The sequence below is a fragment of the Pogona vitticeps genome, chromosome 4, assembly GCF_051106095.1.
Source record: "Pogona vitticeps strain Pit_001003342236 chromosome 4, PviZW2.1, whole genome shotgun sequence".
Taxonomy (NCBI): Eukaryota; Metazoa; Chordata; class Lepidosauria; order Squamata; family Agamidae; genus Pogona; species Pogona vitticeps.
Genome location: NC_135786.1, coordinates 56248859 through 56275949, shown reverse-complemented (window position 1 = coordinate 56275949; position 27091 = coordinate 56248859). Strand labels below are relative to the sequence as shown.

The following is a 27091-nucleotide window of genomic DNA, read 5'->3' as shown; positions in this document are numbered from 1 at the left end:
GGTCAGTGCATTCCAGTGCAGGACCCAGTCTCTGTGATCAATTTCGCTCCCATTGTGGGGTGGATGTTTGACAGATATTATGATAGCAAAGTTGGATATTTCTTTGCTTGTAGTTGTTGCAAGATACTTCTTAAATTGGGACTGTACACAGACATTAGGGAAGATGATTTCATGCATTCTTCTACATTTTAAATCCCTTTTTTAAAAAATGGCAAATTCAAAATACGTCTGGTTAGCTGGTACAAGTGTGCTATTATATCCTTTTTTCTTCTTTCATAAGTATTTTAAGATTTGTTAAAAGATGAGTGTAGGCAGCTAGACTTGTTCTCATATATTTTCTTCTCAGCAGCAGTAACCAATGGCTTCAGGAAGCATATGGAAAATGGTTCTGACTCAGAATGCAGTTCTGGCCTTGGTGGTGGTCTCGCATTTGACATCTGCAGGTAATCCTATTTTGTAAGGTCTCATTCTAAATAATCTTTACTCTCCTGAATTTTCTAGCCTTTCTTTCAATCTGTAGTTTTAGATGTCATTTACATCAGCGTCATGTCATGACTTAATTGGGGCCTTAGTATAGTCAGCATTCCAGTCGTTGTATCTGTGGCTCCATATCTGATGTTGACGTTTGTGGTACTCACTAGACAGTGAGTTTAATGTGCTATTGGGCTAAATTCAATTTTATTCTGTATTATTATTATTATTATTATTATTATTATTATTATTATTATTATTATTATTATTATTATTATTATTATTATTATTATTATTACTACTACTACTACTACTACTACTACTACTACTACTACTACTATTACAGTGGTGCCTCGCATAAGGGGCGCCCCGTTTAACGACGAATCCGCATAGCGACGATGTTTTTGCAATTGCTTTTGCGATTGCATAACGATGTTTTCTATGGAGAAAAATCGCTTTGCGATGATCGGTAAGCTGTTTCGCTTACCGATTTTTGCATAATGATGTTTTTCTCCAGCTGATCGGCGGTTCCAAAATGGCCGCCGGGTAAAACAGGGATGGATTCCTCACTTACCGGGCGCCCAAAATGGCCGCCGCATGGAGGATTTTCGCTTAAAAGGTAAGTTTTAAGCCCATAGGAACACATTGAAGGGGTTTCAATGCATTCCTATGGGCTTTTAAAATCCGCATAGTGACGAATCCGTATAGTGGTGATTTTTGCTGCACGGATTATCGTCGCTATGTGGGGCACCACTGTATTATTATTATTATTATTATTATTATTATTATTATTATTATTATTATTATTATTATTATTATTATTATTATTATTATTATTATTATTAAAAAATACCAGGCACAAAATTATAAAAATGTTGACTTGTATTATATAACAAATACAGGGTTTAACCAGAAACTTAAGTATCTGTTAAATATCAGTGTAGTATATACAGGCGTATGAATTTAATGCATTCTACGGGACATTACATAATGCAAAAAATTCATAAACTGAAACGCGGATTGCCATAGGAACAGGGGCAGCGCTATAAACCTCCAAGCACAGTGCATCCTGGGGGAAAGGTAAAGGTAAAGGTTCCCCTTGCAATTTTTGTCCAGTCGTGTTCGACTCTAGGGGGCGGTGCTCATTCCCGTTTCCAAGCCATAAAGCCAGCGTTTTTGTCCGAAGACAATCTTCCATGGTCACATGGCCAGTGCGACGTAGACACGGAACGATGTTACCTTCCCATTGAGGTGGTCCCTATTTATCTACTTGTATTTGCATGCTTTTGAATCACTAGGTTGGCGGGAGCTGGGACAAGCGATGGGCGCTCACTCCGTCGCATGGATTCAGTCTCATGACTGCTTGGTCTTCTGACCCTGCAGCACAAAACTGAGGCATTATTTTCAACGCCTTTTGCTTCGTAAACCGAAAATTATGTTAAACAAGGCATTTGTAAACTGAGGTACCACTGTATGCTGTTCCTGGTACTGCAGTTTTTTGCAGGTCTGATGATGTTATTTCAGAAATCTGCAACTGCTTTTATAATACTATGTGAAATTTCTTCATATTGTTCCCAAAGCCCAATGGCAATGGGGACTGCTGAAGTGTATTTCATCCCCTATTTCTATTTCTATTGTTGTTGTTATTAAAGTTATGAGTAACAACTTCCATTTATATCAGAGGGTGTGCTTGTGTGGTGACTAAAACTGTATTTAGGCCCTAAGGTATCTGCATTATGTTTTCATCATGTGGCATCTTATGGCTGAGAGTGTGACTACCCCAAAGTTAACCAGTGATTTTAATGACTGAGTGGCGGTTTGTACCCAGTCTTATAACTTCTATTCAGCATTTTAACTAGCACAACACACTACACTGGCTCTCTATTTTCTTTCTTTTCTGTCTTCCATCATTTTGTGTTTTATTGTGAGGACTTCAAATAATCCAGTTTCTCGTTACAAGGTTTGAGGCTAAGCATTGTTTCATCATGTAACTGTCTTTTCATGTGTCTTTTCCACAGTGGCCTGACTCCACACAAACAGAGCAGAGGAAAGCCTGCTCTTGCACGGGTTCCTTTCTTGGATGGTGTAAATGGAGACTTAGAATACAGCAGCACAGGTAGGAAGCTCTCTCTCTCTCTCTGTGTGTGTAATGCAAAATGTGCTGCTTTAGTCCATACTCCTAATCTGTGGATACCATTTTTCTTGTTGCTTATGCCACTGGTTCTTAACCTTGGGTTACTCAGGAGTTTTGGACTGCAACTCCCAGAAGCCTTCACCACTAGCTGTCCTGACTGGGGTTTCTGGGAGTTGCAGTTCAAAAGCATCTGAGTAACAAAGGTTAAGAACCACTGCACTAGAGCGCTGGTTCTTAACCTTTGTTACTCAGATGTTTTTGGACTGCAACTCCCAGAAGCCTTCACCATCAGCTCTGCTGGCTGGGGTTTCTGAGAGTTGCAGTTAAGAACCACTGGCTTATGCTAATAAAGATTTAGGCTGTAATCTTTGCATTCTTCTATGGGAATAGGCATGATTGAAACTTGCTTCTGAGAAAACTCAAGTTTTGTAATTCCAGATTTTTCAGAATGTTATATAATTATATTCAAATTAAATTTGTATATTATATTTAAAATTATATTTAAAATTACATTGGATAAAAATGTTTTCTCATACAGCAGAATTGGAATGTTCATGATGCATATTTTGCTGGGTTTGCGGAAGTGGCTTAGTGTGTGAATGTTCAAGAGGGGAGAAATGCTGTTATTACGGATTTTATCTATTAATTCCACTATGACAGTGTTTCTCAGCCTTGGGTAACCCAGATGTTCTTGGACTGCATTTCCCAGAAACCCCAGCCAGCACAGCTGGTGGTGAAGGCTTCTGGGAATTGCAGTCCAAGAACACTTGGGTTACTCAAGGTTGGAGACCACTGCACTATGATCTTGCTTTAAGGAACGGTCTTGTATTGGAGATCTGCCAGGGAAAGCACTTTATAATTCATGAAAAGCCATGCAACAGTGGCAAAACAGTTGAGATGCTGCCTTTATGATGGATAGGTTTGTACCATGCCTCATTTTGCGCCAGCAGAAGGGTTGCAGACATGGAAAACTTAATAAGCTAAGGTATAATTATCTTTCTTGCCCTCACACAACTACTAAGAAGGGGCATACTCAGGATGCAGAAGTGTGATGGGTGCTGCCTTCAGCTTATATGAGATACTCTGTTGGGAATGGACCATAGGACAGGGTTAAGTGAAGGATTGGGGTGACGAAGAGGTTTGAAGAAGATGAAGGTGATTGAATTCTCCTGGGAGCCACCTGACAGAGCTGTCCTGTTCAGCAGATAGCAGGAAAGATGGATTGTTTGCATTTGTTGTCAGAGAAGGGGATGGCCCAAAAAGGAATGGTTGGCCTATGTAAAGGCATCCCTGCATGTGCTCAAATGTGTATATGGGGGAGGGCTGGAATGGTTCCTAGTGTGGAATTGTTACTTGGGTTTTAACCTAGCAAGACCTTCTCTTGTAGCCCTACTGTTCCTGGTGTCTATATCTCAAATGCTGATGAGAGGAGAAGGAGTAGGACAAATGCTCTGTGATGTATCTGAATGGCTAAGGAACTGCTCTATTGAGCTTATGGTGCAAGTTGAGTTTGAATTCCTGGGAGGACCTATTTTATACCTGACATAGTTCTGTGCCTGGCAGACCGAAGATATGGGGGGACATGTCATGATTTGAACTTCTCCCCCCCCCCACACTCCCAGTTTTAATTTTATCAAATATTTGCCCCTAAATTGTCAATCTGGTCTCTATAGGGTTTTTTTAAAGCCCCCTTTTTGAATGGTCTTAAAAACAAGTCTGGTGGTGATGGGATGCTACAAAATGGCAAGGTTTTTTTCCCCAGTTTGTGGAGGGCATGTTGTGCCAGAGTGTGTCAGGGAGGCTGGAATTTCCCCAAAGCTGTGGGGAGGGATCAGTCCCCATACCTCTGCAAGTTACCCATTCATTCCCTGTAGAGTGAGCCACTGGTGATTGTGCTTTGTGTTCCTTTGATTGATATATCAAATGTATCTTCGCCTCTTTGGCAATTGAGAAACAATGTGGTTTTTCCCCTGACTGTTATGGCTTTTCCCCCTATCAGGACTATGTAGAGTCTCTGCAGGTGACCTGCCAGGAAGGTAGCTATGTAGGTGCTGTGATGTGTGACGGCTCTTTCCTTTCCTTATGTTGTGCTCCTAATACAGTGCTTGTGGGGAAGAAAAGGAAATCCTTAGATTTGCAGTTATTTGAAGAAGAAGAAACACTGTCAGCATGGAAGATCATAATTTAAGTTAGTTCTTATTATGACTTCTTAGGTAGAAATCTACTGATGCCATTTGAGGAGCATGCTGAATTAGAGCCTCTGGAGCTTGTGTGGGCAAAATGTCGTGGGTACCCATCTTACCCAGCATTGGTATGTATACCTGGTTCACAACCTGCCTTCTTTCCAGGGTGGACATTTTGGCAACTAAATTTTTAGTACTAACCTTACAATGTCGTTAAGGTGTTATACTCAATATGCCAGCAAGTTTGGAAAACTCATCAGTGGCCAGAGGATTGGAAAAGATCAGTCTACATCCCAATCCCAAAGAAGGGCAGTGCCAAAGAATGCTCCAACAATTGCACTCATTTCACACACTAGCAAGGTTTTGCTCAAAATCCAACAAGGTAGGCTTCAGCAATATGTGGACTGAGAACTCCCAGAAGTACAAGCTGGATTTTGAAGGAGCAGAAGAACTAGAGACCAAATTGCTAACATGCACTGGGTTATGGAGAAAAAAACTATCCATTTTGAAGGCAATCAACCCTGAGTGCTCACTGGAAGGACAGATCCTGAAGCTGAGGCTCCAATACTTTGGCCATCTCATGAGAAGACTCCCTGGAAAAGACCCTGATGTTGGGAAAGTGTGAGGGGAGAAGGGACGACAGAGGTCGAGATGGTCGGACAGTGTCATCAAAGCTACCAACATGAATTTGACCCAACTCCGGGAGGCAGTGGAGGACAGAAGGGCCTGGCGTGCTCTGGTCCATGGGCTCACAAAGAGTCGGACATGACTTAATGACTAAGCAACAACAACCTTACAATAAAGAACACACTGTGCATTGTAGTTGATAGAGTGACAGACCTGAATTCAGAAGGCCTGGGTTCAAATCCCCTCTCTGCCATGGAAACTCACTGGGGATATGGAACTGGTTAAAGAACTCCTTAAACATCTCACTTTCCTCAAAAGCCCTATTAGGGTTGCTGTAAGTTGATTCTGACTTGACAGCACATAACATAGAGCTTTTAGTAAAGTTGTTAGGAAAAGAAGGTATCCCCGAGAAGAACTGTGAACAGCACTGATGTCTTAGTTGAGATGCATTCTCGAAGGCTATCATGGACAGGATCCGATGGTTGTTGTAGGTTTTTCGGGGTGTTTGATCATGTTCTGGAGGATTTTCTTCCTAACTTTTTGCCAGTCTCTGTGGCCAGCATCTTCAGAGGACAGGGTATCCCACACAGTACACCAGAACACAGACAAAGTTCTAACCCCTGTCTTAGGATATATATAATACAGATAAGCTGTGTTCTCTGTACAGTTTAAAGCTTACTCTGCATCTGTTTTCTAGAATGGTTTCCAGTTTTACATCTCCAGACTCCGCACTACTGCTTAATTAATTAACACAAGCAGTTAAATTAATTAACTGTAGTACTCCACTCCTACTACCTCATTCTTCTTCATTGTCTTATGGCTCCATAATACAGCCAGTCTAAATGCTCAGACAGTTGTAAAATGGGTTCATTTATTAATATTTTAAAGCAAGACTTCCCATTCCGCCCTGATAAATCAGAAGATTGCTGTCCATTTTCCCACCCTGTCTCCAGTAGCTTTAGATACTATAGAACTTTGGACTGGATGTCTTTGGACTGAATATGTTGAGTGTTTTCTGTATACCTTGAACTGTGTTTAGATTATTGATCCTGAGATGCCACGAGAGGGTTTGCTTCATAATGGAGTCCCAATTCCCGTTCCACCGCTGGAGGTATTGAAACTAGGAGAGCAGAAACAAGCGGAGGCTGGGGAAAAGCTTTTCCTTGTCCTTTTCTTTGACAACAAAAGGACATGGTGAGTAAATGTTTAAGAATAAGATGAAGAACAACTGAAGCATGCAGAAGGTGTGTGTGTGTGTGTGGGAGATAATAGATTATGTGACCACATTGCAGATATCTAGATATACCATTACATAGCTTCCTTCTCCTGGAGAACTTGCATGCTGCTGCAATACTACTAGTGAGATATACTTATGAGTTATTGTTGCAATTAAATGAATAGTAGTAAAAATTTCTGTAAATTTGCAAATTGGCTGGATCTGTTTATTTGGCAGAAGATATTTAGGCTCAAAGTAATTACAAATATATTTCCTTGTGTTTTGTTATACACTGCATAAATAATTTTCGTCTGCTTATGTGTTCCTGAACTGCAGGCAGTGGCTTCCACGAGAAAAAGTTCTTCCCCTGGGAGTGGATGATACAGTGGATAAATTAAAAATGATGGAGGGACGAAAAACAAGCATCCGCAAGTCTGTCCAAGTTGCATATGACCGTGCCATGATTCATATGAGTCGAGTGCGGGGAGATCATCCTTTTGTCACACCAAATTATCTCTAGGGACTGAAACTGTTTTCTTTGCCCTTCTTGCTTTCCTTGGAAACAGTGTCTGCATCTGTAGGCATTGTTGGCGCCATGGGTCTTGGTGTAACTGAGCAGTACGGAGCTTCTCCACTGCCTAGAGGAAGATGTAACTGCCATGCTTGTTTCTATTCAAATCAGAGGTGCACTGCTCCTGGTGTTAGGAGAAGGTTTCTGAAAAGTACCTGATCTGTGCCAAAACCCCTGCCTTGGTTCTTTCAGAATATGCTTCTCTGAAGGGCCAGCAATGTCATGGAGCAGTGCAGTGTATGCTGTGGGCTTGATAGAACCTTCGGTCTAAAAAGCTGAGCTTGTTTGCTGATTGGACTAGAAGGTCCACAAGTCTTTAGTTTTGTGTTTTTTTTAATCTTCAGCTAGTCCTGGAGAATCTCTGGAGGCTGCCACTGCTATAAAGAACTCAGTATCCTTTTAATGCCTTCTATGTGCCAAATTTACTGTATTCATCATACTTTTTCATTTTATTTTTAAAAGCACTGGTTTGCTCCATTGCATTTATTCATTTATACCCTAGTCTAGAAGTTTCATGCCTAGGTTTATGTACCTGATGTTTATGTTTAGTCTCACCTGCAGGAGAAATAGAGTCAATATTTTAGTGAGTTTTCTCTTTACCTCATTCTTTCTTACACTGAGTTTTAAACATGAAGAAATCACCTCTAAAATGTTTTGTTTTACATTTATGAAGTAGTTTTTACATTTCAACTGCAGTTTCAGGTTAAAATATTGAAGTGGGCACAACAGTCTTTCAAAAGTTTTACAAAGGCCTAACCTGCTAGAAAAATGTTACTTAATGCAAAGTTTTGTTAGGGCATGTGGCAAGAGAAAGCTTTTACAAACCTCTGGCCCCATCAACCCAATTAAAAGACACTATATACAGAGTAGGAGCTGCCTTAATCACTTTGGTACATGGAGAAGATACCACCGCCCTGAAGCTGAATGATTGTTGAATGCAGAAGCAACCTCTTGCCTGTGTAGAGAGTGCAGCAGTTACAGAGAGTGCACTGGTTCCACATGCACACCTGCACCCGGTTGGACCAGGACTGATGTGCACCAGATTCTATATGAAGAGCTCCTTCCAGCTTTGTGTGGTATATCTTGAAATAGAATACCATGTGGACATTGAAGTGTGCTGCTTTGAATCAGGGTATCAGTGTCAAAGTGACAATTTCTCTTTACCCTGGAAAGTTATCCTAACTTGTTTTAGGCTGAGTTGGAATGTTGTCTTACCTTCATGCTCACCAGAATACTTTGCAGTTTCGCCGTTTGCATTACCGTAAATAATTCATTATTTCCTGTTCTGCTGCATGAGCCCCCATTATTGGGATCTTTTAATGAATAGAGCACAACTCCTCAGAGAATCTTATTTTTAATGTATATGTGCTGGAAAAGCAAGAAGAGCTGAAGTTTGCAAGATGAAAAACATTTCATGTTTGAATTTTGATTTAAGGATGGGTATTTTCTTTTGAAACATTATGAACCAAAAGTACAGAGCAAGATTGTAATTTGAAGAGATCATTTTTTTTCCTTTTAAACTCAATTTTAAAAATTGTTTTATTTTTTCATACTAAAGAGATAATGGAACAAAATGTTAATAGGGAAAATCACTGCCATTTCTGTGTGATGTACTTTTTTAAAAAGAAAAGTACGGCATCTTATATATTGGGACATAAAATGACACTTTATGGAAAATATCTGTAAGGTATAAAGAAAATAAATGGGAGTTTATATATATATATATAGTCAATTATGCCTGAAGAGTGTGGTTATGTAAGGAAATGTGTACATAGTTGTAAAATACAGTTCTAAATTATTCAGGCCAATTGTAACCATTCTTGAAGTCCTCAGATGTGTTGCTGGGTCTTTTGTATGCACACAGTGTAATTAATTTAAAGCAACATACACTTTTCCCAGATTGTAGCTCAGCTGTGGACTAGTGACCTATGTATAACTGTTTTAATTTTTTCATTTTTAAAAAATTACATTTTAAGGATTTGAATCAGTTAATATCCTGCTATTGCTATGGGACCTAAACGTGACTTGTCAGTCTGCTGTAAAGCACAGATGGCTCTATTTATTGTAGAAAGTGAGTTTATTGCTTTCTATAACTGTTTATATCAGATGATGTAAGAGTTAATAAAATCCTATGCTTGTAAAGAAAAAAAATGCTAATTTTACCTGCTATAATCTGACTGTCTGAAACTATATTTTCTCTTTGAGAAATAAATGTTCTAATGTAAAATTCCTGATTTAATTGTTTTAGTCCAAGAAGATCACTGGCTCAATCAAATCTGATGATTTACCAGTTTCCCTAAGTCCCAAAGAATTCAGTAGCTTTCATAAACTTTTTCTGGAGTATCTCTCCCTCCATCTGTTTCCCTTGTTTTAATTTCAGGCTTGGCAGAATATTGAAAGATTTCTTGATATAAGCAGGTGGGACTTCTCAATTAGCATAGAAAAAGTGGAAGACTTAATTCAGTGTGGGAGCATTGAAAAGATAGGAATGGAAAATACAATATCTATCAAGTTGTGTGTGTGGGAATCCCTCCTCTTTAGTTTTTATGGTGTGTGTGTGTGAACGAACATACAGGCTTTTGATCCACTGTGAGAACTTGAACATGTGGATAAGTAGTTTCTGTTCCCAATGCAATATTATTCATACCAAGTTTTCCATTGAATCGTATTCACAAGTCTTTTGAAATACTGGCAATCATCCTATAGTAACCTATGATTGTTTTAGATACAGAGTAGACTTACATAATACATATCTTCACTTTTGTCTGTTAATTTCAGTAAATTGGTCCTCAAAGCTGGAATAGAGTGAATGTGAAATTCTGTCTAATAAAATGGAGTGATATTAGAGCACTGTTCCCTTTAATTTTGGCTAGTGGCGCGCTGGTTGCTGCCTCCCTATGTGTGGAGTTCCAGCGGCAACTGGAAGTAAATGGGCAGCAACACTGATCTGGCAGTGCAGGATTGATGCAGCACCGTGCTCACGCAGCATAAAGGTAACACTGTACTATATTAGAGTTGTGGTAGGGATTTTTTTTTTTTTAGCTTTGCTCATACAGGAAGGTTTTTGGTTCAACAAATATGTTTGTTTTCTGACAATCAGAGGTCATTCTACATTTGAGGTAGAACTGTTCTTTGGAATAGGGAGGCAAGACCTATTTGTTGATAGTAGAGAAAGATTGTTGTGCCTTAGAGTGCAACTGGGTAAAAGGGTCCTTTGGAAAGACTGAAGCTTGGAAGTAGCCTGTTACAATTAAGATGTGTATTGGACTCATTGAAGGTAATCCCCCTTCTTTACTTGGCAACAGGTTCTTTCCTTGGTGCTGGGGTAAGTAAAAGAGATCCTTTTGCCTACTCTGCAGCCTTATTCAGACATTCAGAAAAAGATCAATTTGAAAGAATAGCAGGGAGAATTCTAGTTTTCTCCCCACAAATTGGTGCTATCCCATGGTGAGCCAGAAGGGATATCTGAAAAGGAAAGCTTCTGCAAGACACAGAGTCACTCAATGCATTCAGGATCCTGAACAGCCCTGGTTCCCAATCATGTGAAAAGGCCTCATGTGTAGCTGACTGTCTCCACGTAAGACTGTTGTTAGCAGACAGATGGAGGAACTAGAACGTTCTCCCTTTTCCTACTTTCAAAGTAATTCTTTTTTTAGCATATGGATATGGCTTAAGTCGGTTTTGCTTTTTCTGACTTCTGGAGGTTAGTTAGGGAGGGTGAGAACACAGACCTTGTTGTACCAAGGCTCAGGAAAAATGGCCCCTCTATTGCCTGTCCACATAAGTTCATGTGTGTATAAGAGGGCAGGCCCCTCAGTGGAATGGATTCCGTAACACTCATCTATGAGTGTGTGTGTGTGTGTGTGTGTGTGTGTGTGTGTGTGTGTGTGTAGGGAGGGAGGTGGACTGAAAGTGAAGCCTGCTGTGCTGATCACCAGCTTGGCAGTGAATTAGGCAAACAGCAGGAGAGGTGGTCACGTGGGTTGCTGGGGGGGGGGGTTGAGTCAATGGACCACTAGACTCTGCAGGCTATCTATCAAACAGTCATAGTAGAACCTTTGTGATAGTGTGAGACCTTGGCTTCATAGTTATTTAGAAAAACGAAGGGGGAATTGTTATATATAGTGCAGGTAGCCTTTGTAGGAGAGAAGCCTTTGACCCATATTATGATCTCCCTAATTGGCTCAAGTATTTCAACTTTATCAATGTGCTTGTAGATATGAGGAGCCTTTTCCAGAAAGAGAGAGATCACACTGAATGTTTGAAACTGGAATTTTCCACATGTGAAAGTCAAACTTTTCCATAAACCCATTGTTGTTCAAATCAGAAATATGATCTCGATGCATATGGTTGGGTCTATGTGACCACAGGTAGCAAATGTCTCATGGTGTATATGTCTCCTGTCCATTTTGGTGGTTGGATGCATGAGGAAGGCAGACAGGTATATAAGGTACTGTATGCAGTTCCTTCTGTTTTCTTCCAGCATGGCTATTGCTGGCTAGATATGCAAATGGAATGGGGTTGACTCTGATATTCGCCATGATGCACCTGGAACTCCTGCTTCCCTTTCTCCTACTTCCCTATGCTCTGAGGTGAACTATTGGAGCATTTGCCCATGAGAATGTGGTTATGACTGCTCCTGTTGCCTCTCCAGGTTCCTCTCTGGTAAAAGGCTTGTTTTTCTTCTTGCATTGGGTTTTGGGTTGATGTCCAGGGGAAATCTATGCATCCTTTTGTCCAAAAGGGTGCTGTACTACACTGCATGTCTTTTTTATTTTTGTACCTTGTAGTCAAAAAGGTGTGCATGAAGTGTTTATTTATTTTATTTATTTATTTATTTCATTTCTATCCCGCCTATCTGGTCAGATTCGACCACTCTAGGCGGCTTACAATCTCTGTGTGTGTGTGTGTGTGTGTGTGTGTTGTAGGCTTTCCTGGAGACTCCCAGTTGCTGGGTTGTTGCTATTTGCAGCATCCATGAAGTGAAAAGATGTTGCGGACAGCATGCCTAACAGCCTGTGTGGTGTGTTACTTATGTGGTGAAGCAGAGAAAAGGCACTGAGGCATCCTGTTGCTGTGAATGGATTGTGTTTTTTTTCCTGCAGGTATCTGTTACTGGATATTGTTGCCATGCCAGTCCAAGAACAGTGGTCCCTAGTAATATTGTCATATATGTTGTCGTATGCCATATGTTTTCTTTCATTATCTGTTTTTGCAGTGGCATTTTTCTCTCTGGAAATTTTGTGCTGGGTAAGTAGAAGATACTGACTACATTACACTGTTTCTGGAACAGCATTAAGTCTGGGACAAGGGAACATGGTCAGAAACTATTCCTAGATCTCTGGTGATTTGGAATTTCTGATTCCTAGTTGTTAATAACAAACAAAAGGATCCCCTCTCCCCAAATTTGGTTGATGTAACAAAGAAAGTTTGGAATAACTAGAATTAGACTTCGCGAAGCCTTTCACGGCCAGGATCTAATGGTTGTTCTGGGTTTTTCAGGCTCTTTGGCCAAGTTCTGAAGGTTGTTCTTCCTGACGTTTCGCCAGTCTCTGTGGCCGGCATCTTCAGAGGGCAGCACAGGTTGCTGTCCTCTGAAGAGGCCGGCCACAGAGACTGGTGAAATATTAGGAAGAACCACCTTCAGAACATGGCCAAGGAGCCCGAAAAACCCACAACCATTAGAATTAGACTATTGTGTGAAACGTACTGAGTCCAGTTCAGTCCTGGTTCTGAAATTGTATTCCCAGGCTCAGAATATGCTCAGAGACACCCTGTTCTTTATTTCCTATGTGTAGCTCTTCTGCACATGGTTTTGGCCCATGTATATTGGGATTTGAGTGAAAAACAGTACTGTAGATCTGACAAATCTGAACTCTGCCCACATTTGATATAAATGGCCTGCTGGTATGGGAAGTGGGCTGGGGTTGCTTGGACCATCTCATACATGCTGAACACCTGCATTTCTCTTATTCTAGTGCAGATTATAATCTGGATATTATCCATTGAGCTTGGTTTGTGGATAGACGACAACCCTGGTGAAAGCAGATAATTTCTGCAAGGGAGATAAGTATTCACACACAATACCATATAAGTTCCTCTAGCTGTTTGGGTTTCTTTTTCTTTATCTGGCAAGGTAGAAGATTATTCTGTTAAAATAATTTAATTCTCTCTTAAATTATGCAAACATTCAACGTCCAGATTCAAAAATGGAGTCACCCGCATTACATTCAGAAAAAGTGCTGAAGTCTGAATCAGCAGCATAGATGTCAACGATCTCTCCCTCCTCATTTAGCTGGAGTTTCAGGATGACCCTGCAGGCTTGGATTTGCACCTCTTCTTCAGGATGGATGATAAGGGAGAGAAGACAGTCCGCTAGACGGGAATCATCCCCAAAGAGGACCTCATGAAGGGATGACTCATTGTATTGCCAGTGCACTGCCTGGTAGTGAGGAGTCAAGCGACCTTCACAAAGTCGTTCCACAAACACCAGCAACTCAAATAGTAGGTTTCCAGGCTGAGATGTTTGGAAGAGGTTGAGAAATTCAGGGTACACCTTAAAAGAAGTAGCAGCAGAGTCAGTTTCTAGTTTTAAAGAGAGAGAGAGTACAATAAATAGGCTTGGGCATGAGGCTTCAGTTTACTCTGCAGGGGAAGGCTCCCATGCATCAGGGAGGGCATATGCTTATATCTCTTCTTTTAATGAGCCCCTTGAGCTGCATTAGCCTTGGAAGTCTAGCTTTGCCCCCTTCTCATGCCTTTTGCTCCTCTCTTCTCCCAAGTCCCGTTTGCTTTCTCCTCTCTTCCAGTTTTCAGTGGAGACAAGAAGGGAGTACTCACCTGACAATTCATGATGTCAAACAGCAGATCTTCCTTCTGAGCCAGCATGCTAAAGAATTTTAAAACCTGCACCTGAAAATACAGATTATATCATCAGCACAAGTAGAGTGTCTCTCTGTGGGTGAGGGCTTCTAAATGATGCCTTAAAAGACTGATGGTTAAGGAGTTGGCGGCTGGAGCAACACAGCCTTAGTACCTGAGCCAAAGTGTTTCCCAATTGCAGAATTTCCATTAAAGCAGGCATAAGCTTTCTTAGCAGCACATGTGTGTGATCCGGCAACTGTAGCCCATTCAGTAATCTCAGTCCTGCAACATGCACATCGTAATCCCATACACTGGTGATAATTTCAAGAATTTTGGGAATGAATTCCTGTACAAAACAAATAGCATTTTGTGATTGTGAGCCAAGCACCAGAATTATGCAATTTCCGTACGTCAGGGCATGATAAACCTTATGGAAGCATGTCTCTTATGCCATGTTTTACTTCCTGTGATTTCGTTAACCTCATTTTTCACAGTGAAGGAGCTTCTAAAATGATTTCCAAAGCTTGATTATCACATTAATTTTTTTACCCAATAGTTTGTAATGTTAAGCATAACTTCTCAGTGCTTCCAATATTTAGTGGATTCCAGAATTAGAAAAGTTAGTAGAAAATGATTGCCAGTTGAACTGTTAATGAGTTCAGAACTCCAACTCACCTAAGGTTAAGTTAGAAGGCACATGTTTTGAACAGGTAGTTATTATTAAATTGCCATTTAAGTTGTATTAGGTTACTATAGTCTTACGGGAAAGAAGCAGAAAACTCCTATTCATGTTCCCACCCCCACACCACACAGTCCTCCTTTTCCTCCAAGGCAAAATAAATTGCTCCCTTCCTGTTTTGTCTCATAAGATTAGCCCTGTGATGGAAGTGAGGCTGACAGAAAGAGTTGCTGGCCACTCAGTGAGTTTAGCAGCTCAGTGCAGATGTGAACCTGCATTTTCTGTGTCCCAACCCAGTACCATATTAATCACAGCTCAGCAGCTCTCTCCTCCCCTTGAACAAACTGTTAGCCTTACCAAGGTAATCAGATCACTCATTCCAAATGTACTGATAGTGAAATACAGCATTTGACAAGCCATAGCATTTTTGGAAATGTAGTTGTTGACTAAGAATTGAAACCAATTCAAATTTTAATCTTAAGGGGTATTTTTTTTAACAGAACAAAATATGCGGATTAGAACACATACAACATTGTGAATGCTGATGTCTACAATGGTGGAAGGTGAAAATATAGACAAAGATGTCTTTGTAGACGGAAGGAGACCAACGAAAAAGTTGCCTGTTATTTTCATCAAGTCTCTTAAGTGCTTCTATTATATACAAGGGACATTTTAGAATAAAATACATTTAAAAAAAATATTTCACATTTGGCCTATGGTTGTGATGCCAGAATCGAATAGATGGCCCTGGGAATTGAATCTCTCATAACTGGTAAAAGTTGTGTTCAATGAAATTCAGGAGGGCTAATAATAAAAGCCACAAAGGAACATAAATATGTATGAATCAATAAGTAGTGTCTAATACAGTTGTGTGTTTTTTCCACTGGCAGCAAAAATCTGACATTCTTCAAATAACTTTTTTCTTGCAGGTATTTTGTGTAAGTAACCAAAAAGCTCCTTAGCTTGCTATCCTGTATCTGCTTAAATGGGAATAAGCACCTTTAGACTGAGGGGAGTTAGTAAGTGGGCATGTACAAAACAATGGACAACACTGCAGTTGAGCAGATTGTGGTTCAAACAAAAAAAGAATAGTGTTCATGTTAAGTATAAGTAGAAATGGTAGTTCTCCCACTGCAGCACACATAGACCTTCCTGTAGGACTAAAAAAAGCTAGGACTCACCCTGACTTAAGAGAATAATCCAATAATATTTTGAAGCTGTTCACTCCTGTATCATTTAAAATAGGTGCACAAATTTAAGCAAATTTTTTAAAGGGAGGATGTGAAGGACTTTTATTTCTCCCAGAGCGAAAATATCACCTCAGCCATTTTAGATGAGGTACCACAGTGTTGCCATGGAAGAGATACATGTGGGAAAGTGTTTACTAGAGATACTTCTGCATTTAACTGACTTCCATCTCCATAATTTGGTAGGAATTCCCCAAGCCAAATTATGGGAGTGACAGACCTATAGCAGCATGAGGTAGAAGATCCCTTCTTACCTGCATTTGGTTCCTTCACTGTTTCTCCAGTCAATAAGAAGAAAAGTGCCCCATGGGACAGTGAATTCTGATGTGCTGCCTCCGTAACCCTATATGGAGGCAGACTCTGTCAGAACTTGCCCTCTCACAGGGCTTTGCCAGTCAGGGAATCTTAACAACTCCCACACAGCAGCAAAATACTTTCTTCCTGCTGACCGAAGAAACATTAAGGGGGCTGTTCTTTTATTATTATTATTATTAAATTTAAACTTTAATTAGAATTAGGTAAAGGGTACAAGGGATGAAAGGAATAAAAAAGGGAGAGAAAGAGAACATAAAATAAATTGGCAAATGTTATTGTTCACGTTACAATGTCTAATCAACTTTCTGCATTTCTATAGTTTAATTGCCCTTCTAGATTTCCACTTACAGAGGGCCTCTTCTGACTCATACTGCTATGGGGCTTTTGCTCTCATAATTTAGTCCAGGAAGCTCCTGCCAAATTATGAAGGAAGAAGTCCCTTAAATACAAAATTCCCATCACTGTGTATAAAATAGTCTCCTGGGTTACTTTGAATGATTGAATTGTGCCCTCTAGTGATCATAAAATGATGGTTGCGTACAGTAATACTACCATGTTTCCCTGAAAATAAGACAGGGTCTTATATTAATTTTTGCTTCAAAAATGCATTAGGGCTTATTTTCAGGGGATGTTTTATTTTTTTTCCATGTACACAACAATCTACATTTATTCAAATATAGTCATGTCATCTTTTTCTGGTTGCTGCACAATGGTGGAGGACAGGGTTTCACTTAACTGGGGTTTATTTTGGGGGCAGGGATTATATTATCATCCTGAAAAATCATACTAGGGCTTATTTTCAGGTTAGGTCTTATTTTCAGGGAAACAGGATACTGAAGCAGAATAACTGTCCACTTTTCTTTTTATATTATAAGGCTCCAGAGATGGAACTTCCTGGTTAACCCAAATGGGAAAAAATACAAAAGAAGTTCTTTATTTCTTTTTCAGAGTCTTTTGTGGCTTTACAATAGAGAGCTTCTGAGATATGGAAGATTTGAGATTCTGAAAAAGAAATCAACAAAATTTATGGAATTTCCTAAGTATTTTGGATTACCTCCATTTGACCCATGTACACAAAATGAGTTTATATGATATTCCAGCAAATAGTGTTGCAAGTCTCATGATGAGGATTGTCAGCTGCCAATTAGAATTCAGAGAACATCCTGGAAGGGGTATGTTGGAAGTTTCAATCTTTAAAAGGGCCTGGAAAACCAGCATGACTTTAGCTGCTTGGTAACTTGTTCACTACTGCTGAGAGAGCTCTTCTGACCTTCATTTTGGATTAGATTTATTCTTTGCTGGCCTCCTACTGGTACTGCTGTTCCTACACCACAATTACATTTTTTTTTTAAAAAAAAAATCTTGCTGCTGTTCCTCCACTTTTGAATTACTTTTTGGATTATTTGGATTCCCTGCTTTTTTCACCTCTTATTGTATCGATTTTTGGAGAGATTTCCCCCCATTTTCTTTATTGTTGCTTGAAGTGCCTGCCTGCTTGACCCTGCTTTCTCTGACCTAGTTTTGGGGGCTCTGTAGATTTGGATATTTTGGGATTTGCTGAAACAACCTGTACCTGAAAACCCCCACAACTGAAGAAGGAGCCCCATGAAAGTGCCTGAGCTGAAAGTCAACGGAATCTTTTCCTTGCCCATCCCAATAAGGCTTATAAAATTATGTGTTGCATGGTTTGCAGCTACTTATAGATGGTCACAACTGACAGAATTCAAATGTGCTATCTCTTGCAGCTTCTCAAGCTGAATTAATACGGGCACATCCATCACTGAAGTGATGATTTTGCTTTGTGTGAAAGAGACATCACAGATCAGACCCTCATGGACCGAGCTTCCATAGCATTTGTCATCACTTTGGACTCATAAATTTTCACTGCAGGAAGTTTACATGTTTAGTTGCAAGCCATTAAATCATGAAACATTGACTAATGTTAAGCGGCAACCATGAATATAGATCAACCGTGATGTGACACATAATGCGTGATATAGAGCAGTGATATCTACTAAAGCAATCACCTGAATTCTAATTCTAAACTTCCAGATGCCAGTGAAGGCTTTGAGGGCATGAAGTGTCTGAATCTTGATGCTGATGTCTGGATCATCCAAAAATGAGGCCACCAGTTTGATATCCTCGTAGGTACATGCAGATGCCTGAAACAGTAGAACATAAAAAGTTGTGTGTCTGAGTCACTTTATAATCTGAGCCACTTTATAAAGTTGCTTGCAAACAACGTTTTGCAATCTTTCAGACCTATGCTCACCCTATTGGTTTCAATGAATAGAGTTTAACAATGTATTTCTTTATTAAGAACAGAATTCTCAAAATAAGCATCTCTAGGCAAAAACATTAAAAATGTTTAAAATTATGCAGAAATATCGTAAAATGCAATCAAGAAATGAAATTATTGAAACAAGATAAAAGAAAAACAAAGACCAAAAGTAATCAACAATATTAGCTGATGTTTTTGTGGTATTATTAACAGAGTAAGACATTTAGATTTTCAATAAGTATGAACGTCTAAAGAGTTGATGTTATAAATCAGAAAAAACACTTTGGGATTCATAGTGGGAGAGACACAGGAAGGCAGACTCTGATCCCAAGCATATTATGGCTTTAATCACATTGGGAAACTGGCCAACAAGCAGTGCAGGTGGTGTAAAGAATAAAAACAAAAACAAACAAAAAATCTGGGCTCAGCCATCAAAATCCCACATTCTGAACTAGCTATAGTTTTCCATGGCTCTCAGAGGATGATCTATGGCTGAGGAAATCTCTGCCCTCCAAATATTGTTGAGCTGTAGTTCCCATGATCATCTTGCCATTGGCCACATTGGCTGGAGGTGACTGGAACTGGAATTGAACAACAATCAGAAGGCCACCTGGCTCTGATATAAAACGTGTTGTGATAGCCCAAAAGCAAGCTGATCACACCATCATTATGTGTGTGTGTATGTGGCTTTCTGAGTATTTCCACAGACAAACAGAATAGTAATTCAAAAGAAAACAAATGCCCAAATGCATATTTTCTGGTTTAAGGTGTGTTGGTCAGTATCCTCTTGTCTAATAGGAGTGACATCACATTTTGTGGCAGAGTGCTGCTAATTGGAGAGTTCCTCTTTAGAGATGGACTATTTATATTCCTCTCCCTTTGAACCCACCCGCTCCAGAACCGGCTGGTTCTCTTACTGCTTGCAGTGAGGCGTGTGCAGCCATCATTGTTCACACTGTGCCAACTGCAGAACTAGCCCAACTGGCACTTCCCCACATCCCTGTGCTGCTGAACACTCAGCATCTGAACGGAGAGACTCACCAACCTGCCTCCTCGCCGGAGTGGTCAGCAGCACAGGGAGGCGAGGCAGCACCTGTCGGGCTACTTCTGCAATTGGTATGTTGTGGACAATGATGGCTGTGTGAACTGTGCCCAAGCAATAAATGGTCTGGCCAATTCTGGGAAGGCAAGTCCAAAGGGCCCAGCTACCTGTCGACGAATGTAAATATCCCATCTCTATTTCTTTTCTTGATTTCAAAGTGCATGTGACTGTGTATCATTGTACAAGTCATACATATCTCAAAACAGAAAAATTGACTCCTTAACTGATAGCTATCTGCCATGGCTGGTGATATCATTCCTATTCTGCAGGTAGAGCTACATCACAGGATACTTTCTGCATTCTTTTTAAAGTTGATACAATGTACTTATTTATTTAAATTATTTTTACTCCACTTTTCTTTTTAAAAGGACTGAAGGTGGTTTGAAAAAACTAAGACAATATTTAAAAGCTAAAAACAGTGAGTATACAAATATTTAAAAAAGAATTAAACAAGTATTATATTAAAAATGGTCAATAAAATCACATTTAAAAACAAGAGCACAACAATCCATTAAAAATATCCTCTGCTTAAAAACCTGGTTTATGAGAGGATTATTACATTTATAGTCTCATCTTTCTGCTTGCATGAAACTAAGGTTTGCAGAAATAGGTTTCCCACCCACCCACTGACCAAACGTAGATCTACGTGGCTTCAGTGACCTTGCTTTATCATTACCCCATGCTTTCCGTGGTGTTTGTGTCTCACTTTATGGGAACGACACCTTCCTTAAACTGGGGATTGCAGTGTCCTGATGGTTTAAAACAGACTGGAGCACAATGTAAAGAAAAAAAGGGTGCCCAAGGAGATGGTGAAAGTCTCCTTCCACCACCCTCCCCAACGTACACCCGCTCCAAGATCTAAGTCTGGTCAGGACCTCGGTGCGAAGCTTATTTTTGCCATCTTTAATTTCCATCCAGGCAGACTCTAAACCTAGGAAGCAGGGGCTGAAATAGAGGAAGCAGCAGAAAGGGGGGCAGGGTGGTAAAGCAACCTTGCATTCTTCATGTGCTTTAAATCAGCCCCACCATCCTGTGCTGTCCACGAGACAGAGAAACCTATGTTTAACAGAATGGGCAGAAACCATCAGGTGCGCTTTAGTTTTGAACCTGGCTATGAGTAGTAAAACACAGCTATCCTTCCTGCACCAGATGGTTTTTTGGCTTGCTTTTCTACCACTCTGCTGTACATCTTGCAATTCCGGACTCTTACTTCTGTGTCCAGTAGATAAACGCATCGGGTAATGCCGTGGAGTATCATATTCTTGGAGTAGTCATCCAACCTCGGATCGAGGGAGAGCAGGAGTCCCCTGACCTCTGTAGAGTCCACCACACTTTTAGACTGGTGTGCTATGGCAAGTCCTAAAAACAGAATGGACATTACTGGCAGCCCTAAGCATAACAAGAAGGCAAAAGAAGGAGTGCCAGTGAATGATAAAACCAGTCTGGAAGGAAGCGTGCCCTGAACTGAATGAAAATGGCAAATATAATTTGACTAGATCCTCTGATAAGTCACAGTTCTACAGGAACCCTGGCTTCCTGTGGATGATATCACATACTGGATCCCATTGCGGTTTCTCCCAGTAATGCAGCGAGTGTAACTAAATAAAGCATTGTCCATCCCCAGGAGCCAGTTCTCTGTCTCTCTCTGTCTCTTTTTCTTCTTCTTCTTCTTCCACAAGACTGAAAAAGAAACCATGGTTTATTTTAGGTTTGTTTCTCTGGCTCGTTTGGAGAGGAACACCAGAAATGAATGGACATGCCCAAGAGCAAACTGCTTATGAATTACACTGGGCCTATCTTCAAAAAAAGAAAGTATATTCAAATATATTCTTGGAATTAAACAAAAAGCTATTTACAGTATTATGCTTCTCAAAAGTTCTCAGAATTCTGGTTCTCAGAAGCAAGACAATGGCAGACAAAGGTATGCAATCACTTGGAGATATATGACATGTATTTCATAGCGGTCTTCAGTGCAATAAGCAGATTGCTCCATCTTCATGAGACTGGCAAAACCTAAGCGTCTATACCTCCACCCCACCTCTCAGGGACATGTATGGCAGGAACTCGAAGACAGACAAGCCCTCTGTTGCAAAGTTTAAGAGACCATACTTAGCATTTTCCAGCTGGTCACCCTCCAAAAGTATGGTAGTATCTGGTCTCATCATCCCTACACAGCACAGATAGTGACATGCTGGCTGGGGATAATGGAAACTGTGGTGTGACACATCTAGAGGGAACTGTGTTGGGAAAGGCTGATGTGTTGGATTAAGTTAGTGGAAAATTCCTGCCCAAACTGGTTAAGGTCCACCAGCCTTTGGTGCATCTGACAGCCCACTTTATGGCTGATTAACTGTGCAACAAAAAAAACTAGCCCGTGGTTCTTTATATGAGTGTCACTGACCCATACATAGGGCTTCAGTTTTGCAGTTTTTATTGTTTTGTTGCACGGCACCATGCAATGATGCCTGATTTGGCCCAGATATACCTTATTCCCATACTGGCATCTGGAGCACATTCAAAATATCTGTCCATACTCTCATTTGATAGTTGAGTGTTCAACCAGGGCTGCATGGAAATGTACCCAAATACCTGAAAAACATGTGGGAGGCTCAAAGCTACTTCCAAAACACAGCAAAATGCAACAGGAATGTTGCACTCTTGCCCCAAAATCCACACATTACTCACTGGCTAAAGTCAGTGGCTCTGGGTTGTAGGGGGGGCTCTTGATCCCTGCTAAGATGGTCTTGGCTACGAGAAAGATGGCCCCGGCCCCTGCAGCTGCAGAGACCACATTTTTTGTTGTTACCAGATCTAAATACTTCATCTTGTTGCCTTCAACTCCCAGGGCTCCGATCCAGAACCCTGATCTCCAGCAGGCCTCCAGTGGAAGCACTAGACTGGTCACTGCATGGTTTGTGATGTCACCACATTCTAGCATCAGATCTTTCTGACATGCCATCTCAACATATAAGGAAAGGAAGGATGTAGCGGGAACTGAGGCTCCTGCTTCCTGATGCACTTCTGAACAGGCCACTCTTTGTTTCAACTGTAAAATAGCCCAGGCAACCAGCTTTCCACCATGTGGGCCAAAGCTGGCAGAGCTCTTAACTGAAGGAACACAAGCACATTGGCCAATAGGCTGTGCTCTGATCTCCCTGCCATGCTAAGTTTAGACTCTTACAGCCTTGCAGTTTGTTTGGAAATATTCATATACATTTCATAGCAAGTGCATTTCACTGACTTAAGCTAGCCGTGAAATGTTAACTACATTTGAATTAATAACCCCCTGTCAAAAAGCTTCTTCCATTACTTTGTCACACTTAAAGTGATTAGGAAATGGAAGCCTGCATAGGAATGATTCCTGCTGAATGATACAGGGCAAAGCAAATGGGCTGCACTCACTATGAGTCACAAAAGGGGAGGGAAAAGATGCCCCACGTCTGGACACTGAGCCTCACAGGGGCTCAGCTCCCACTCGGACAGTGTTCCTGGCTGCCATACATTCATTTCCATGGGGAAAAGGAAAGTATTCTAAAAGGAAAACCAGATGCCCAGATGCAGCTTGCAGGAGAAATAAAATCAATGTGTGTAGACTTCTGGGCATTCAAGCACACCGTGGGCCCAGAAGAATCCTTGCAATCTATGTACCACTCTCACATTGTAACTGATAGATCATAGATGCAAACAGAAACATGCATACATTTCTCTTAATAAATTGCAAGAGCAGCGTTCTGAGACATTCTCTTTTCTGTAGGGGGAAAAAAAAGGACAAGATGGTGTCCCCCCCCCCCCCAATCCCTTATTGCATCTATGGAAGCATAACAGATTTGCGGTTGCATCCTCCTTCAACACTGATTAATGGGACAGTTGACTGTGATGATAGGAACCTCATTTTAGGGGAGGTGGACAGATGGTGTGGCACACACAGCACTTGTCTTCCAACAGAGGGCAATGGCTGGGGACTCAGGTGGAAGAGCTGGGAAGCTGCCACTGCTACTGCCCAGCACCAGCATCCACCCACTTCATGGCTGGTTTGGTCCTGACCATGCACTGCTGCTTGCTTCAAGTGCTCAAGGGAAATGAAAGAACAAGCACCTCCTCCTTCCCCTTGGAGCTGGAGCTGCAGGTGCTTGGCTGAATTGTTCACGGGGTACTACAGCACACCCATCACCACCTCCCTCCTTCTTATCCTTAATTAAAAATAACTGCCATTTTCTTGGAATATAAGGCATAGATGGGGCTGAAGGACTTACCTATCCCATATCATACTTAAGTTCTTGATTTTGAAGGAAGTAAAAGCAGAGTGTAGCCACACGCGTATGCTGGATTTTAGGAAAGCCAATTTTAATAAAATCAGAACGATGACAGGTAAGGTCCCATGACATGAGGTCCTAACAAGAAAATAGGTCCAAGATGGGTGGGAGTTTCTTGTAAAGGAAATTCTAAGTGTTTCAGCTTGTCAAGACTGGCAATGTGCGTTTTGAATTATTTGGATGACAGATCCCATAATTCTTTCTGGGAGCACCACTTGCAGACCTTAGGGATACCTAAATTGTGCTTGCCTAGAGAGAAGGCTCAGCTGTCAGGCTTCATGCTTTGGGTAGACTTAACTTTCCATTTGAAAAAGAAGCGACACAATGTTTGGTTGCTGGGGAGCTTCTTTTTCAAACAGGAAGTTAGGATGATCCAAGGAATGAAACCTGCCAGCTGGGCTTTCTCTCTAGGCAGGCACAATTTAGGCATCCCTAAGGTCTGTACGTGGTACTCCCAGAAAGGAGAATTATGGGATCTGTCGTCCAAAAAATCCAAAATGCATATTGCCAGTCTTGACAAGCTGAAACACCTTGTCTCATCTGAGAAACAAGACATGATGTGAATCCTTTACACCCACCAGATATATCAAAACGTTTCTGCACAATGCCCACTATACAACTACTCTCCCGGCATCAGATGCTCACACAAACGCAGGAAGGAGTTAAATGCAGAAGAGCATGCACACATTTTGTAAAAGGTGGACCCAATCGAAGGAACAACAAGTTGTTGGTAAGCTGTTGCTGACGAGCTTTTCACTAGGCAAAACGAATAGTCTAACACTACCCTAAGACTCCAAATGATAACAATAGACTACAAAGCAATACTGTAAAACATTTAGCTGAAACTTAGTTACAACAGCCAGAGCACAACGAATGTTTGCAAAATTTCAAAAAATCTAACAATTGTCTACTCACTTGGCTCCTTGTGCCAGACATGCAGAAATTCTGGCATTCCTCCAAGCACAGCCATTGGGCTGAGAACACTTGTCAGACATGCTAAACTGTTGTCTTATTCAAAGCAAAGACAGCGCCTCAAGAGGGCGCTCTCGTTCAAAGTTAGAAATCTCACTTGGCCATAAATAAGAGGAGGCAGTTACTTATGTTAGGCTTTTTAGGACTTTATAAAGTATCTTGAATTGTATGTAAGTGAACATAAGAATAGATGCAGCTGCTGCAATAAGCAACATATAGTCTCCTTTTATATATGCATATGATAGCAAGTGTGGTGTCGTGATGGACTAGGATTCAGGAGATTTGTGTTCAAATCCCACCTTGCCTATAGAACTCAATGGGGAGTGGCAATAGTAAAGCCATCCTTAAACATCTCCCACAGTTTGAAGACCCGCTTAGGGTTAAGGCAAGCCAGATGTGACTTGAGGGCATATAATGACCTCCAGTGGTGCCTCGCTAGACAGTTACCCCGCATGACAGTTTTTTTCGCTAGACATTGACTTTTTGCAATCGCTATAGCGATTCGCAAAACAGTGATTCCTATGGGGGAATTTTGCTGGACAATGTTTGGTCCCTGCTTTGCAAACCGATTTTCAGTAGATGACAATTTGCTTTTCGCTAGACAATGATTTCGCTAAACAGCGATTTCAGTGGAATGGATTATCATCTTTTAGCGATGCACCACTGTATATGGAAAACATAAATACACCATTACCAAGTCTATATCATGGCTATTGATGTGTTTCTGAGGTGACCCCAGGATGGAGCAAAGAGCCCAGGGGCACTCTGGGGATGGAGTGGCTCTCCCCCAAGATAAATCTGGGATTTATGGGGTTAAAAAAGTTAAAATAAAAAAATTAATGCTATGTAGTTAAAAGTGGAGAAAAGGGAATCTAAAGTGTTTGTGCCTTATAAGGAATTATAAGTGGCCAAAGGGAGAGGAGCCTGTTGCTTTCAAACAGCTCCGTTCCCATGAAGCCCACAACTTCACCTGCACACTAGAGTGACTTTGAATCTTTGGGGGAAGCCGCTGGTCTGTAGCAGCCAGTGCCTGCCATCTTTTTTCCACTGCAATTTGAAGTGAGGAACTTCTGTTGATTTGGCCTATTGGGCATTCTTGGTGTTTAAAAAAAAAGTCTTATGCTATATTGCAAGAACTGCCTCCATGTGCAGTTATGTATAGCGAAAGGAATGCCTGCATTCCAGTGTGGATTTTAAGCAGTGCACTCTTCCATTTTAGGTGCTGTCTTTTCTTTTCTTATTGAAACAGAAGTGTCACTGCCAAAGGTCATAACCGCTGTGTTCTGTTCTCTGTTTCCAGCACACTTTGTGCTGGAGGCAGGCCAATAATTCTGCCAGAAATCATTCAGATGTTGTGGTGACACCCCCTCCATTCCCTATGTTACAGCTGTTTGCTTTTCCCCATTTGTGTTACTTGGATCCCTCTGCCCACCCCCCAGAAGTTTGGAAACACATAAATGCTGCCATAGATTCAGACAATGATCAGGTTGGAGTGTTTTTGAAAGGGTGCAGAACAGAACAGGTGACAATATGTGTACTCTACCGCAACACCCATGTGAAACTTTAGGTATCTATACACAACAGGCTAAATGCCATCCCTTTATCACGGTTGTAAAAATCACATTGAATCAAATCTACAACAGCATGGTGTGCATTAACAATCCCTCAAAGTGCTACAAATATATTTGGATGTGCTTTTAAAGCACCCTTTAATTGTGCAGTATGGCAGCTCATGCATGCCTAGAGAACAACCAGGTGCAGTCCAGTAGTACAAAACACACACATACTTTTTGCACACTTGTGAAATGAATGCTCAACCAAACCATTACAAAACCAACCCCAGTTAAAAGTCAGCTCAGCACTGAGCTATAATACAACAGGCAGTACAGATGAGTATGGCATGAAAAAAATGATCTGGAAAATAAATGGTATTCATTGTTATGGCTTTATAGATAGTTGTGGCTTCATAGGTAGGTTGCAGGCATGTGCATTGGCCCCCAAACCAGGTCTGTGCCCAAATAGAAATACACATATTGGTGCCTGATCTTTTCCATGCCCTTCCAAAAACACACAGCCTCATCTTTGCCTGGGTCGGTGGCAGCATTTGTGTGTTTTC

At 40.9% G+C, this 27091-nt stretch overlaps 2 protein-coding genes across 12 annotated transcripts in view; one reads left to right on the top strand and one right to left on the bottom strand.

Moving 5' to 3' along the window:
* Nucleotides 1-9429, top strand: part of BRPF3 (bromodomain and PHD finger containing 3) — a 55602-nt gene extending 46173 nt beyond the window's left edge. For 6 of the 11 annotated variants that reach the window (XM_072997449.2, XM_072997447.2, XM_078392747.1 and 3 more), the window contains 5 exons: nucleotides 350-443; nucleotides 2490-2587; nucleotides 4819-4916; nucleotides 6455-6609; nucleotides 6968-9429. In XM_072997449.2, coding sequence (XP_072853550.2) covers nucleotides 350-443; nucleotides 2490-2587; nucleotides 4819-4916; nucleotides 6455-6609; nucleotides 6968-7151 — 629 coding nt within the window. In that variant the 3' untranslated portion in view covers nucleotides 7152-9429. Of the gene's footprint in view, nucleotides 1-346; nucleotides 444-2489; nucleotides 2588-4818; nucleotides 4917-6454; nucleotides 6610-6967 lie in introns of all 11 variants that reach the window. The other 5 variants (XM_020795193.3, XM_078392748.1, XM_020795210.3 and 2 more) reach the window with 1 other exon arrangement.
* Nucleotides 9430-13321: 3892 nt separating this feature from the next.
* ARMC12 (armadillo repeat containing 12) lies at nucleotides 13322-22514 on the bottom strand. The gene is made up of 6 exons (XM_020795275.3): nucleotides 22376-22514; nucleotides 20901-21049; nucleotides 18335-18469; nucleotides 14239-14412; nucleotides 14043-14114; nucleotides 13322-13758 (listed from the first exon to the last, which is right to left on the bottom strand). The coding sequence occupies exons 1-6, from the start codon at nucleotides 22512-22514 to the stop codon at nucleotides 13393-13395; spliced, it is 1035 nt and encodes a 344-aa protein (XP_020650934.2). The 3' UTR covers nucleotides 13322-13392.
* Nucleotides 22515-27091: the final 4577 nt, after the last annotated feature.